We start from the raw sequence: 15,954 nt of genomic DNA on the forward strand, positions 1-15,954 counted from the left end.
ATTGGCAGGTGAATTCTTTACCACTGAGCCACCTGGGAAGCCCCAGTATCCAAGATATTTTTCCTAAAAATCTGGGTCCTGGGTTTCTCCTGACATATCAGAGCTCTGAGACTCTGCCTGGCACAGCAACGAGTTGGGAGTATGAAAGAACAGCTGTCTTCTGTCCCTGGGACCCATCCTCCGCGGCTCTCATTAGTTCCCAATGTGGCCTCTGGAAGCATTAGAATTTGCTACCTTTGCTATGGAGTCCCTTCCAGCTCTAATATTCACATTTTCAGTGTGATTGTTTACTAGAGAGTTTCAATTTGCTTCCAGAGTACTAGAATTTCTGCAGAGGTCTTATATGTCAGTACAAGCACAACCACTATACATTTGCTTTGTTGAGTTTCTATATGAAACACAAGAAAAATACATCTAATGAAAACACCATACCATAGGAGAGCCAGTATTTAGAAAAACTTAAAGTTACTGCTGCCTAAAATTACTCTTCTAGAGTGAGCTCTTACTTAAGGGCTATTTGGGTCAGAGAGTAGGGCCGCTGTTGACCAGATGACAACTCTAACAGGAGATGAATGGTTACATAATTTACGTAATTTAAGTATTTAAAAATAAAATCCCAGTGGCCTTCTCTTACTCCTCACAAAACCAATTTCGGAGTGGAAATAAAAAGAACAGAGCACTTAAGATGTTGTTACTCATAATAAAATGTCAGACCAGGTCAAAATGGACCCAAATTATGTAAGATTGCACAAAGAAAAAAAATTGTAATTTTCATAAGTGGCATAATTTTTAGCCACCGGAACCATGAGGAGAAAAACAGAAGGCTATGTTGGTTTTGAAACTATTTGAAAACATGTTATTTTTATAGGAGTGGAGATGAGGCCTTAATGTTCTTTTCTAAGAAGACACTGTGCCAGGTTCCCAGAGGCCCAGACCCTTCTTATTTTAGAAGGAAGTTGAACACTACTCTTTCTATGGATGGAGAAAAGGAGGTACAAACTCTTATGCTTCCGCACTTGACATTTAAAATGCCCCAGCCTCTCATAACACAGCAGCTTTTCTGTTTTTATTTTTTGACGCTTTAACCTCAAATCTAAATTTACAACACGGCTAGAGATCTCAGGAATTATTAGGAAATTACCTCATTCCCTTTAAATTTTTTTAGACAGCAAAGTTCTTTCCATGTATGGCAAACAAAGAAGCAAACAGAATCAAGTTACAGAATCAAGAAGCTGCTACAACCTACCTGTCATTTTGTTCGGGACATGTTTACAGCATACTAGTGAGCAGGTGGGCCCTGACCATAGCTAGCTGGCTGGGAGAGTGCCTGTCCTCAGCTCTTCATCACCAAGTGGTCCATGAGGGAACCTAGCAGGGACTCTGGCCACCAGAGGTACCCAGCACAGAGGAGCCACTTTCTTACCGACTTTGCACTGGTTCTCAGACAGGTCATCTGCACAGGTGTTAAAAGGGAAACAGAGGCAGGCTGCAGATCACAGTGGGGAGGGGTGTCCTGGAGGAGGAAGTGATGGGTATGTGCTGCTGTGGGGACAATGATCTACCGGCCTGGCTGATGGGTGTCCGGGAGATAGGGGCAGAAACTCCGTCTTCTGGAGGCTTGCCTGTGAGGCTGCAGAAACGGTGCTCTGTTTTCTGCTCTTCCTCAAAGATCTTGAAAACAAACCCCAGCCACCTGGGCAAATGGAGCATCACCTGGAAAAGCCCAAGTCCCCACACTTTCTTGATAGAAGCTTTTTTGTAACATTTTGTAAAAAAGAAAGAAAAAACAGTCAAAAAGTCTGTGAATAACTAAGACATTATTTCTACAAGGAAGAGTTCTGAAGAATCAATCATATCTATTAGGACATGGGTAATAAAACTATTGAAGTGATGAATTTGCAGAAATCAGTTGCTGACTAATGCATTGCTCCCTGTAATCCATAAAAATTGAAGCTTTTTTTTTGTATACTGTGCTAATACCCCAAGGCAGATTCACAATCACTTTCATGAGCCATAAATATTAAGGAAAGATGTTGAAAAAATAGAAAAAGAGAGAAAGATGAACATGATATTGTTGATGATGGATATACCAGAAAGGCCATTCAATTACAAACATAAAATATTTGGATGGAGATACAGGGGCATAAGTAAAATGGACATATACAAGAGGTAATTAATAGGAAATCTGATATACAAAGCTAGATTGAAGAAAACTGGTAATTTTTTCACTCCCAGTAAGCTTTGGTTTAAGAATAACCTCATGCCACTTATATATAACTAAAAAATATTTTAGTTACAAGTACTTAAATAACCATCAACCTGAACAAGGGGCCGAACAAGACTGGTCAAGTTCATTCCTATCACCTCGGTGTTCCTAACCTAAATCATCACCTTTTGAATCACATATACTTCACTGAGAAAATACCATGGAAGTAGGAAAAAATAAGAATAACTTAAATAACACAAATATTAAAAAACAGGTCAGGAGGAGAGAACAAAATTAGGTTAAAACATTTATGAATGAAAACAGAGCAAAACAAGTGATAAAGATGGGTGAAAACACATGCTGGACATAATTAACAAAGAAATACACAAGAAAATAACAGAAACACTCGTAAAAGTGAAATAGCAATCAGACCAAACCAAAACAAAGCAGACAAACAAGAACATTTGGAATAGTGAGCACACTTAGGGATTTGATGAAGCTTGGCAAGTGAAGGTGAATTATCACACCTCTTCTGGACCTGACAAGAATAAAGAGTGATGGCTCAGTTCTACAGATTTAACTGGAAGAGTAAGAAACATCATACAGGCAACAGAAAAATCCAAACACATCTCCCTTCCCTGACATCCATTTTTCTATTCCTAGTTCTCACCCATATTCTAAAGAAGCCAGAGTCCTAATGAAGACTATTCCATGGGCTGCTCCTGAACTCCATAAATGCCTTTATTTCTAGTCTTTTTCTTGGTTTTTGTCATTTTGCTCTATTGGAGGCTCATAATAAATGATCACTTGAAACTCTGTGCTGTGCTGTGCTTAGTCGCTCAGCTGCATCTGATTCTTTGTGACCCCCATGGGCTGCAACCTGCCACACTCCTCTATCCATAGGAATTCTTCAGGCAATATTGGAGTAGGCTGCCTCCTCCAGGGATCTTCCCAATTCAGGGATCAAACCCAGGTCTCCCGCGCTGCAGGTGGATTCTTTACCATGTGACCCACCAGGCAAGCCCAAAACTCTGTCTAGACAAAACAAAATCATTTTCAAAACAAAATCAATCACCTTGTGGAGTGAGTCACAGAGAGGTCTTCTCTCCTCTGTCTTTGAACACAGGCACCACCTCACAGCCCGACAGTCAATGGACAGACTGTAAACAGAAGTGATGTACTCAACGGTGAGCCCTCACCCTCGCAGCTTCCTGCTCTGTCTCCTGGAGCTCAGGTGAGTCCTTGCAGGGTTCTCAAGGGTCAGTTAGCCCTGAACCCGTGAGAGGAGAGGACTGCGTGTCCCCCAGTGCTGGAAAGGAGGGTGGACAGTCAGAGGAAGGTATTTACAGATAAGAAAGGACAGGAAAAAAAATCTGTCAGCTCAAGGAGAACACTGTTCTGTTGGTAGAAATACACACAGTAATTAGCTAAATTCTGAATGGAAGAGACCAAGTTTATAATTGTATTACAATATGGGTTTTAAAAAGAAAAAGAGAAAAACAATAAAATGAAACTTTTCTATCAGGTGATAAAAATTAGAATCTACTTCTAGTCGTGAAGCTCTTAAGTGATGAGGCTGGATCTATCCTCCAATTAAGTTGTGAAAAGATTTTCTTTAAAAAAAAAAAAAAAGATAGCGGAAGGGGACAGAGTTCATTAAAAGTGGAAACTGTGAGCCAGGTGACCTGAGACGGGTCAGTCCTGGGTTGAGGAAGGTAGGTGAAGACGCTTAATCGTCATAAGCCTGTTTCCTCCTCTGAAAGTGGTGACGGTTTGATGAGTTGACCTCTTAGATCCTTTCTATCTTTAACATCTTACTACTTTTCTATTAAAAATGCTCAGTTTCATATTTGACACTCGAATTTCTCCAAAAGCTGTGTGCAAAATAATCTCCCAGTGACTGACAGTATAAAAGCAGTAAGTGTATAAAGCGTCATCAGTCCTAAGAGCTCAAGGAACGTAAAGCAGCTAAAGAAAAACATTTGCAAAGGCCCTTGTTGTTTAAAAAAAAAACAACAAATCTTAGGATTGAATTTCAGAGGTAAGAAAATAAAACCATTCATGTCTTTGGTGCAAAGGTCCAGGAGTAAAAACAAATTTCTTTTAAAATGCAAATGTAATGTCACAGAGTTTAGAGAAGCTCTTAAGGAAGGACCTGGAATTACTATTATTAGGACTATGACTAATTCATAGTCCTATGAATTAGCTCATAGTATAGCAGCTTTGAGCAAATTTAAAAACTAAACAGGTGGTACAAAATGCATTAATACAGATAACAAGCATCCATCAACTGGCTGCTGCTGCTGCTAAGTCGCTTCAGTCATGTCTGACTCTGTGTGACGCTATAGACGGCAGCCCACCACGCTTCCCCGTCCCTGGGATTCTCCAGGCAAGAACACTGGAGTGGGTTGCCATTTCCTTCTCCAATGCATGAAAGTGAAAAGTGAAAGTGAAGTCGCTCAGTCATGTCTGACTCTAGCGACCCCATGGACTGCAGCCCACCAGGCTTCCCCGTCCCTGGGATTTTCCAGGCAAGAGTACCGGAGTGGGGTGCCATTGCCTTCTCCAATCAAATGGCTAGTCCTCAGAAAATGCCCAACCCTATATATGTATGTGTTTGAAGGGGTGGAAGGATTTAAAATAGTGGGGCAGACAAGAGATATGCCCACAAAAAGAGAATGCCTGGAAGCAGAAATTGACAGATCTGGTCTGAGTTTTGCCGGGGATGAGCTTTTGAAATCCTAAGAATGAGAAAGTGGAACTTAAGTGGAATAAGAAGTTCAGAGGAGAAGTTGCTCAGAGCTGAGATGATCAGGTACGGCTTCCCAAAGCGGTGAGGCCCTAAGTCACCCAAGAGCTGTCCTTGGGGAAGACAGTGCTGGGCTGTTTGGTGGCCAATAATTTCTGGTCCTGCTATAGAGGAAAGGGCTCGTGCTGGGCCTTCCTGGGAGTGAAGTCACAAGGAATATCAGGCAAAGGATCTGAAGTTGAAAGTGCAGGCTGAGCTAGAAATGGATGGAGGAAAGAAAGGTATGCGATGTCAGTGGGGAGATGCTCAGACAGCTCAGAGAATGTGTGATGAGCATATCTGCATCTGTTTTTCAGATCTGCACCATGACTGTTCCTCAGAAGGTTCTAAAGGACCATGATGTGCAAACCAACCGGTGGGCATAGATTTCCTTTAATCCAACTACAATATTTTCCAAAGGTTCTTCTGCAGCTGGGTGAACTATCTGATGGTAGCTGAAATACACAGAGCCTGAGAACCTATGGTTAACCTGCAACCTATTTTTTTTTTGGAAAAGCCAATCATATTTCTTTCTTGAGTTACATGCTAATGGATAGAGCAGCCTTGCAGCTCTTAAACAGGAATCAACATAAATTAGAAAAGCAGACAGTGATGACACTAAATATTTCAAAGTAAGGTGATACACAGAATACAGTCAGCCCCAATCATTTCCAGTTATGGTTTTAAAAAAAAGTGATTGTAATACGGTTACGTCGTGCTAAGAAGGATAAATGGTAATTGCAAACCACTCAGAATGTTTTCACTGTGGTGTCCCAGGCTGAGGAATCACATAACTTATTAAATACAAACTTTACTATATTTTGCAGGAATAATAAAGATGTCTTAATTTAGTCTATAAAAACAAGAATTCATGTACTTTAAACATAGCCTAAGTAACTAAGCAAACAAACTACTTAGCCATTCAAAGCTACTTTAGCAGTGTCGTTGATGGAGGAGTAACTGGGTTGTAATTCTTACAGAATACACTGAAAACAACCTGTAATTAGTACTATTGTAGGAAGAAATGTAGGTAATTTAAAGTTTGCTACTGGTTAATAGTACAAACAAATAAAAAGAAAAACTGCTTTCACGTACTTTGGAAATAACTTCACCAGGAGAATCTACTTTCAATTAACATGTCAATTAAAATTATTCTCATCTTCTCATTAAAAGAGGGAAATGTACCTGTCATAGACAGTAAAAAAAATAATAAAACGGCGAGTAAAATGTTTCAGGTCTACAATTAGAATTCTAATTTAAAAACGAGTCCTTTTCTTTTTCTGAACAATGAGTATAATGACTGCAGGTTGGATATAAGATGTGATCCTGGTATTTTGCTGGGGTTTTCTCTTAAGGCAGAGGGGAGCAGTTACTCCAATCACCTGAAGAGACATGTCCCGCCAGTCCCCAAGAACATAGGAGGAATACAGCAACTGGTGGGAGAGGAAGCCAACATCAAATTGGGCAACTTCTTTAGAAAACAGGCAACTTCTCAAACAGTTAAACACACACCTCTCATACAATCCAGTCATTCCATTCTTAGGTATTTTCCCAAGAGAAGTAAAAGAATCTGTTCATGGAAAGACTTGTATGTGAATATTCATAACACTTTTATTTGTTATAGACAAAAACAAATAAATAGAAACAACCCAAAGGTCCCTCAACTGGGCAATAGAGTATATCCACAAAATGGGACTCAGCAATCAAAAGGAATGCGCTATTAACACACACAACAACACAGACGAAGCACAAAATAATTATATGCTGACTGAAACATGTCAGACAAAAAGATGAGTGCATACTATATAATTCCTTTTACATTAGTTTTAGAAAATGCAAGCTAACTCAGTGATAGAAATGAAATCAGCGGTTGCCAAGGGACAGAATGGGGGGATTACAAAGCAGCATGCGTTTACTTCGGGGAGTGAAAGATAGGTTCATTACCTCGACTTTAGCCATGGTTTCACTGGTGTACACATAAGTCACAACTCATCAGACTGCATACTTTAAATGTACAGTTAATTGCATGTCAATTCTGCCTCAATGGAGTTGTTTTTTTGTTTTTTTTTTAATAAAAAATCAAAAGGAGAAGTCAAAGGGAGAAAAAAGGAGTGACTTTCCAGAGGTAGAACAGGCTCAACATGAAGTATCACAAAGCCTGAAAAAATTTCACAGGAAGACCATTGAGAAAAAGGAGTGAAGTTATACTCCATTTAGGAAGAGGAGTAGGTTGAGGCAGTGGGCACCCCAACTCCACTTGGGGTGATGGGGAGACAGAAGAATGATACTGTGACAAACTAAGGTCCTGGAGAAGCAGGAGAAAGGGAAAGCCGACCACTTGGGAATGTGTTCAGAAGAGGGAAACAGGAAGAGAAATTCAGGTTTCCCTAAGAGCTGTCCATACCAGTTCTCAAAGAGTAGGCAGGAAGACAATGGGCTTTCCCGGTGGCTCAGATGGTAAAGAATCTGCCTGCGATATGGGAAACCTGGGTTCAATCCCTGGGTTGGGAAGATCCCCTGGAGGAGGGTATGGCAACCCTTTCCAGTATTCTCACCTGGAGAATCCCCATGGACCCCTGCTGGGCTACAATCCATAGGGTGACAAAAAATTGAACATGACTGAGCGATTAAGCTGGAGAAGTCAACAGCACCCCACTCCAGTACTCTTGCCTGGAAAATCCCATGGACGGAGGAGCCTGGTGGGCTGAAGTCCATGGGGTCGCTAAGAGTCGGACGCGACTGAGCGACTTCACTTTCACTTTTCACTTTCATGCATTGGAGAAGGAAATGGCAACCCACTCCAGTGTTCTTGCCTGGAGAATCCCGGGGACGGGGGAGCCTGGTGGGCTGCCGTCTGTGGGATCGCACAGAGTCGGACACGACTGAAGTGTCTTAGCAGCAGCAGCAGAGCGATTAAGCACAGCAGAGCACAGTGAACATATGGGGGCAGGACTCACATAACTTGGTGTTCTAGTTCTGGGTTGCGTGCGGCCCTTGAGTTTACCAAGAGCCTTTACACACCTGCAGGTGCAGGGCAGGACCATGAGAAACACAGGGACATGGGATGGGGGTGAGGTCTGGCCAACTGAAGGGGAGACTTCGGGGAATAGTTCTGGTTGTTGGATGGAACCTCACCCCCTACCCAGCCCCTCCATAATGCCAGGCATCCCTGGGGCCCAAGGGAGCTACTGGGGATAAGGCAGTGGAACAAAGTGACCTCGCTGCCCTCAAGGCTCTGACATCAAGGTGAGGGGCTGGACATTGAGGAGGGGCTGGGCCATCTGAGGCCATGCAGGTTTGTGCTGGAACGGCTCAGAGAAGACAGCAGGAAGTCAGGTCACCAGAGGCTCCTTCAAGACTCCCCAGGCCCCTCCTGCTCTGACACCAAAGACAGTTCCCAGGGGCATCCACGCTCCTCCCCATCCACTGGCAGCAAAAGAGATTAGCTACTTGAAATGGTCACAAAGTTAAGGTCAGCCCTAGGTTTTTCATCCTACCCAAACACTGTGTTTTTAAATTTGCCTCTAAATCTTCCCTAGATTAGAGACAGCTGATTGTCAACACATCTTTGCAATCTCAGTCCTTCGTTTTGAGCCTGTCACTGTAGGTGAGAGGAAGAAAGGGGCATGAACAAGGGTGAGGAGGCTGTCACTGCTTTGATGGACAGAACTCAATATTATTCCATTCAAACCAAACCAAACCAACCAAAGCCTGTCTGTGAGAAGAGACTCATAAAGTCATGGGATTTTGATGATCTCCTAGTTTACTTGTCCTTAACACTGAGGAAACACAAGAGAGGACCTGCCATTAGGAAACCCTTTAAGTTATTTCAGGAAGGTGGAAGCACTTTCCTTTTATTTCAATTAATTTTAAGCAAAACCCCACAACTGGAGAAAGGAAAAAACCCCAATCTAGCAACAGAAGAAAGAACAAAATCCCTTTCATGATTTTCTTACTGGGGTCTTCTGCAAATCACTTAACCTCTCTGGGGCTCAATTTTCTCAACAGTACAATAAGAGGACTGGTTTTTAGGTCTGGGGCATGTGAGTCTTATAAACACTTCATTCATTCAATATTCAAGAACTAACACAGATACTAGGTTACAGCAATAAAACAATGCAGGCTAGCCCACTGCATTCCAACTCGATTCTAAGAAGACCAAAAATGAAGAACTGAATACGATCATGTCAGGCAGTGACAAGCACCAAGAAAATACACAAGGAATGCCTGGGTAGAGGGTGGAGTGCCTTATGCTGCACTTGGGAGGGGGCTTAGGGACAGCCTCTCCGAGGAAGTGAGTTGAGTACAGTCTGAGATGACGACAAGGAACCAGTCACTCAATTCCACACAGAGCTAACCGCACAGGCAAAAGTCGTGAGGTGGGAATAGCTTATTTGGGTCTCCTCACAGAGGAAAAAGAGGTGCCCTTCTTTTTCATTTTATACCCTTCCTCTCAGTACTATGTATTAACTTCACTTAAATATATTTGCATACAGCCCTGTTTAAAAATGATTTATTTATTTATGGCTGTGCTGGGTCTCCGCTGCTGCGTGGGCTTTTCTCCAGCTGTGGAGAGCAGGGGCTACTCTCCAGCTGCGGTGCACAGGCCTCTCATTGCAGTGCGTGCGTGCTAAGTTGCTTCAGTAGTGTCCCACTCTTTGCAACCCTGTGGACACAGCCCACCAGGCTCCTCTGTCCATGGGATTTTCCAGGCATGAATACTGGAATAGGTTACCATGCCCTCCTTCAGAGGATCTTCCCGACCCAGGGACTGAACTCTCATCTCTTACATCTCTTGCATTGGCAGGTAGGTTCTTTACCACTTGCAGTGGCTTCTCTTGTTGCAAAGCACAGGCTCTGGGGTACACGGACTTCAGCAGTTGCAGCACATGGGCTCAGTAACTGAGGTTCCCAGGCTCTAGTGCACAGGCTCAGCAGTTACAGTGTTTGGGCTCAATTGTTCTGGAGCATGTGGGATCCTCCTGGACCAGGGATTGAACCTGTGTTGAACCCGTGTCTCCTGCATTGGCAGGCAGATTCTTCACCAGAGCCACCAGGGAAACCTGCATACAACTTTTTATGTTATTTATTTTTTACTGAAGGATAATTGCTTTACAGAATTTTGTTGTTTTCTATCAAATTCCACACCCAGCTTTTAAGGAAGTGCCCATCACTTCATGGGAAATAGATGGGGAAACAGTGGAAACAGTGTCAGACTTTATTTTGGGGGGCTCCAAAATCACTGCAGATGGTGACTGCAGCCATGAAATTAAAAGACGCTTACTCCTTGGAAGAAAAGTTATGACCAACCTAGATAGCATATTCAAAAGCAGAGACATTACTTTGCCAACAAAGGTCCGTCTAGTCAAGGCTATGGTTTTTCCAGTGGTCACGTATGGATGTGAGAGTTGGACTGTGAAGAAGGCTGAGTGCCGAAGAATTGATGCTTTTGAACTGTGGTGTTGGAGAAGACTCTTGAGAGTCCCTTGGACTGCAAGGAGATCCAACCAGTCCATTCTGAAGGAGATCAGCCCTGGGATTTCTTTGGAGGGAATGATGCTGAAGCTGAAATTCCAGTACTTTGGCCACCTCATGCGAAGAGTTGACTCATTGGAAAAGATTCTGATGCTGGGAGGGATTGGGGGCAGGAGGAGAAGAGGACGACAAAGGATGAGATGGCTGGATGGCATCACGGACTCGATGGACATGAGTCTGAGTGAACTCCGGGAGTTGGTGATGGACAGGGAGGCCTGGCGTGCTGCGATTCATGGGGTCGCAAAGAGTCAGACACGACTGAGAGACTAAACTGAACTGAACTGAACTGAACTGAAAAAATAACACTCGATTTGAGCAGTTCCTTCAAGACAGACTTCTTCCACACCAACACCTTTGTGACTCTCAAGCTTCTGTCCCCAGGGTTATAAATTCTCACACTTATTCCAGGCAGAAGTAAACAGGATTTTAATCAGTGTTTTCCATACTTTTATGACAGTGACCCACAGAGCAAAAGAAATCTTACACTGTAACCCAGTGTCTACATACAACTGAAATAAAACTTCAAAAAAAAATCAGTCACTGTAGTACATTCTATTTAATTTTATTTTTTAAAAATGTGATAAGCTGATTTCAGGGAGAACTTACAGCTTGATAATCACTATTCGAACCCAATAATGGCTAGTAGTTTTGTTCAAATTTTTCCAAACTATGGAAAAATTCAATATTCAACAACCTCAAAGGCCATTTCCCCCTCCCATTTTTCCTGTACACATACTTGCTTTAGAGCAATGGAACCCAAATTTCTGTGAAAGAAATGCCCAGAGGGGACATCTTCAGGAGGGTGAGGGAAGGAAGGAGGAGGAACCCACACAAGCAAACTGTTTACTAGGCGAGGAGACAAGACACCTCAGGTTTCAAAGATGGCCCAAGAAGGAAAGATTCAGTCTCCACAATAGCTAGAAAGGAGTGTGTGTGTGTGTGTGTTGGCAGAAGCAGGTCTGTTAGGCGAGCCATTAGATTTTAAGTTCCTAGAAGGAAGTCAATCTGTATCCCTACCTTGCTCACCATAATTCCAGGCCTATGTGGACACATGTGTCACTGCAGCCCTGGGAATCAGACTTTGAATTTAGCACAGAAGTCATGAAGAGTCCTTGGACAGCAAGGAGATCAAACCAGTCAATCCTAAAGGAAATCAACCCTGAATATTCACTGGAAGGACTGATGCTGAAGCTGAAGCTCGAATACTTTGGCCATCTGAAGAAAAGAGCTAACTCATTGGAAAAGATCCTGAGGCTGGGAAAGATTGAGGGCAGGAGAAGAAGGAAGCGACAGAGGATGAGATGGTTGGATGGCATCACCGACTCGATGCACATGAGTTTAAGCAAATTCCAGGAGATAGTGAAGGACAGGGAAGCCTGGCATGTTGCAGTCCATGGGGTCCCAGAGTCAGACATAACCTAGTAACTGACCAACAACAACATGGGTGCTCAAGAACATTCTGAATAATGGAGCTCATTGTCATCATTAAACCCTAACTTTGCATGCATAACCCAATGATTACATTTTCCTGGAATGTAAAAATGTCAGGCCATAGTAAAGGAAACTTATTTATCTCCAAGTCACTGTTTAAGTCCAGGGAGCTTAATCAGATATTTTTTCTCAGCACTAAGTGGGAGAAGGATGTTTTGAATTGCAATATACAAGAGCAAGTACTGGCTGTAATGGAAAGATTCCGAGTCTGCTAGTGGCCATGGTAAACAGCTGGGATTAAAACGAGTGTGTTAATTTAATAGGTACTTTCTCAAGGGACACTAACCAATAGGCTCTGTCAGCCAAGAGCTCTCTCTCATAGAAACCATGCCAATTTCTCTGTGAAACACAGTTACTGTCCTTACCCCTGAAGTCATAAGTGCATGCACCCAATTTCCAGTAGCCCTGGGGCAAGGAAGCCAAAAATTACACCTGCAAGCAAGCATTCTCCCACACTGCCACACAGCTGCCACACACAGAGAGACTCTCATTTAAACTGTGTACCCTTCAACCCCACGTACGATCGTCATTAATGATTTCAAATTACAACTGTTGCTTTCTCCCGAAACAGTGATAAATAGAGGAGCTACTCTCATAATGCTGTTCTTTTAAGTCATTTATCTGCTCTCCTCTCAGGGGCAAAAAGAGATGTCGAGACAAGTGTGAACCTGCCAGAGCTTCTCTTTATAGATGCAGCCTTCCTTCCCTCCCTCTTTTCCACTCTAGTACCCTTTCCTCTCTGAGTTTCCTGAACTGAGGCACAAGCCTCTGGTAAGGAGCTGCAAGTGGCTCCTTATCAAAACTAGGAGGGATTCACCGGACAGTGGGGTGAGTCAGCCGACAGAGGAAAGAACCACTCCCTTATCCTAGCAGGTCAACAATAAGTCGGGTTTCAGAAAGGAAAAAAGTCTGAGTAGGGCGGTCAGCCCATTCCAATTCCGGAGCATCCGCACACACGTCAAGAGGGAACAACGCGTGCTGCCTCACCGGAGGTGTGGGCAGGCGAATGCATGCTTCTGCGCAGGGACAGCCTATATATGGGCGAGACATCAGTGGCAGCGAAGGGAGACCCGCCACGCTTGACAAAACCACGAGTATTACGACTTGAAATATCACCCGCAGGGTACCGGCTTTGGTGCCAAAATCTCCCCGGATTTATTTTCAGGCAAGTGACTCACAGTCTCGTCTCCATAAGTAATTCCATTAAAATGAGTCGCCAGTTCCACTAACCCGACTTTCCGTTGCCCTCTGTCTGCCCCTCCCTCCTCTCCGCCCATCCTGCAAACCCAGACAGCTCAAAGACTGAGCAACCGTACCCCGGGGAAGCAGAAGACAGCCTCCCCGGCCCGGCCCCCACCCTCGCGGCTGAATGAATGGGGCCGGCGGCTGGCGCGAGCGCGGGGAGGGAGCGTGCGGGCCGTGCGCGGGGTGGGTACGTGTGTGCGCGCGTGAGCACGCACCCCGGCCAACTTACGGAGGTGGAGTTGGTCCTCGTCTGGCCTTGGTTCCGCACCTCCTGCTCCCGGAACTGCAGCCCAGCCAGATGCTTCTCCAGCGCCTCCCAGTCCATAGGGGGAACCGGGGGCTCCTCAGGGACGCACGTCCCGCTGTCCGTGGGCTGAAGGCAGAGGCCCCCGGCCGCCGGGCCCCGGCCGCCGCGCCGGCCCCCTGCCGGCTGGGGCTTCTGGACTGCCCGGCGCGGGGCCCGGGAGCCGCTCGGCCGGCCGGCCACCACCACGTTGCCATTGTGCCTGAGGTCCTGGAGCTCGTGCGGGTGGAGGTTGCCGTTGGGCACCGGGGGCGGCATGGCGGTGGTGGCGCTCCTGCCCCCGCCGCTGCGGGTCCCGGCGCTCACGTCCCCCGGCTCCCGGGCCGGACAGCGGTCATCCCTGTACCCTCGCTCGTGGCGCCCGTCCTCCTCTTCCTTCTCCTCCCCGTCCTCCTCCGGCGCCCACTCATCAATCACCTTCTTCTGGTAGACCGGGAAGGGCTCCTCATAGTCCTCCAGGGCAGACACCAAGTCCAGGCTGCCCCCCGGCGACGACGAGGATTTGCACTCGGAGCAAGGGGTCACTTTGGTGGAGTTGGACTGCGAACTGGCGCGGCTGCTGTTGCTGCTGCTGCTGCCGGCGTCACTGCCTAGATCCATCCCATCCTCTCGGTAATCCTGGGGGGAGGAGGCAGAGAGAGTGAGCCGCTGACCGAGCCTGCTCCGGCCGGCCGCCCGCCGCCCGCCGCGAACGCCCCGGCCCAGTAGTGCCCCGCGCCCCTCAGGCTGGAGGTGCGCCCCCGAGAAGGCGTCGGGGTGGGAGCCGGCACGGCTTGAGGCTTCCCTCATCGCATCCTTTCCCCTGCGACGAGCGGATTTCCTCCGGACTACTGACCCTCAAATCAGCAAAGAGGGTGCCCAGGCGCTGGCGCGCAGACTTTTCATAACAGGGGCCCCTGGTCGCGCGTGGACTTTTTTAACCATTTTGTGCCGGGTGCGCCCCCGCACCCCGCTCCCGGTATTCTCCGACAACCAGACACTTTCCCAGAGAATTCTAATTCCCTGGGGGCGGGCACCAAGAAGAGGGTGGGCGGCTACTAAATTCGCACCTCGCGCTAGGCGCGGAGACCACCCCTTACCCGGCCCCGCCCCGCCCCCGCCGGCGGCCGGGAGGCCGGCTCCGCTAGCGAGCTGAGCTTTACTTTCTAAGGAACCGCAGGCAGCTCGGAGGTCTCACTCCCGCCTCCGCGCCCCTTGAGCCAGCCCCGCCTCTGCTCGCGGGAAGGCTCCGGGTGGGGGGCCCTCTCGGCTCCCACTGGGCAGGGTGGCTCCCGCCGCCCCCAAAGGTGTGCGGGGCCGGGGCGCGGCGGCCGTGGCTGCAGGCGCCGCCGCCGCCCTGGGGGAAGGAGGACGCGCCCTGCCGGCGCGGAGCGGGTCCCGCCACCGAGCATGCCCAGAGGCGGCCGGGCGCGGCGGAGTCCGCTCTCCCGGCTTTCTCGGCCGCAGGCTGGGGCGGGAGGCCGGGAGGGGACGAGGTTGGAGGGGCCGGGAAAAGGCCCAAGGGAAGGGGACTCGGGGGCCAAAGGGACGCAGACATGGCCACTTAGCAGGGCCGGCTCCCTGGGGAGAGTGGTGAATTTTAACCCCCCAAACACACTCATATTTCCTGCGCGCGCCTCAAGCCCTCTCTGCGGGGTTCACTACCCCGCCTAAACCTCCCGGCACCCCAAAGCGCAGGCCCCTGCCTCCGAAACCCACGCGGAAGTCCCCGGGTGACCCCTTGCAGGACCTCCCTCCCCCTACACGCGCACATACACGAGCCCATGTGGGAGCCCGAGTGACGTGTGCTCCGTGGTCATGCACCATCATTTCCCTTCCACCTTCCTCCTCGCCGCTTCCTCTCCCTCCGCCGCCCAGCTCCTGTCGCCTGGCTCCAGCCTCCCCTTCCAAGTTCAGGCTGTGGGTGGAACCTGTTGCTTTAGCACACGTTTTCTTTCCCTTCCTGGCTGCTCTCTGAGAATGACCTATGAGACGTGTGTGTATGAGGAACAGAGGAGTGCAGATGGGACTAGTGTCTGGCATGGAGGTGGGGAATCTGTTCTAAAGGTCTGGACATGCCTCCGAAGTCCGCCTTGGCCACCTCCAACCTAGGAGGCATTAAAGGAGAGGAAGAGGTGGGTGTCAGGTCACATGCCGCGTGGCTTGGCTTCCTTCAGGTTTTCGGAAAACCGAGTGAAAGAAACGTCTGCTGGGTTTTTCGAAACACTGCAACGGCGTTAGTTTGTTAGCTCATCCTCTTTAGGAACAAGGTTCTATGAAATGAAAGAACTGACACTTGGGAAAAGGAGTTGGGTCATAGAGCATCTTTTAAGGATTGCGAGTTTCCTGTGAAGAAACTGTTAGCCAGCTCTGGGGAAGAAGGAAATGCCCTCTTTTCTGATTATG

At 47.1% G+C, this 15,954-nt stretch overlaps 1 protein-coding gene across 2 annotated transcripts in view; it reads right to left on the bottom strand.

Annotated features, from left to right (window-relative positions):
- Positions 1-15,591, bottom strand: part of SCHIP1 (schwannomin interacting protein 1) — a 151,403-nt gene extending 135,812 nt beyond the window's left edge. The window contains exons 1-2 of one of the 2 annotated variants that reach the window (XM_052662755.1): positions 15,325-15,591; positions 13,495-14,187 (exon numbers count right to left, since the gene is read on the bottom strand). In XM_052662755.1, coding sequence (XP_052518715.1) covers positions 13,495-14,187; positions 15,325-15,591 — 960 coding nt within the window. Of the gene's footprint in view, positions 1-13,494; positions 14,188-14,404; positions 14,517-15,324 lie in introns of those variants that run through there. The other variant, XM_052663493.1, reaches the window with a different exon arrangement.
- Between the last annotated feature and the right edge of the window lie 363 nt (positions 15,592-15,954).

Source organism: Budorcas taxicolor, chromosome 1, assembly GCF_023091745.1.
Source record: "Budorcas taxicolor isolate Tak-1 chromosome 1, Takin1.1, whole genome shotgun sequence".
Taxonomy (NCBI): domain Eukaryota; kingdom Metazoa; phylum Chordata; class Mammalia; order Artiodactyla; family Bovidae; genus Budorcas; species Budorcas taxicolor.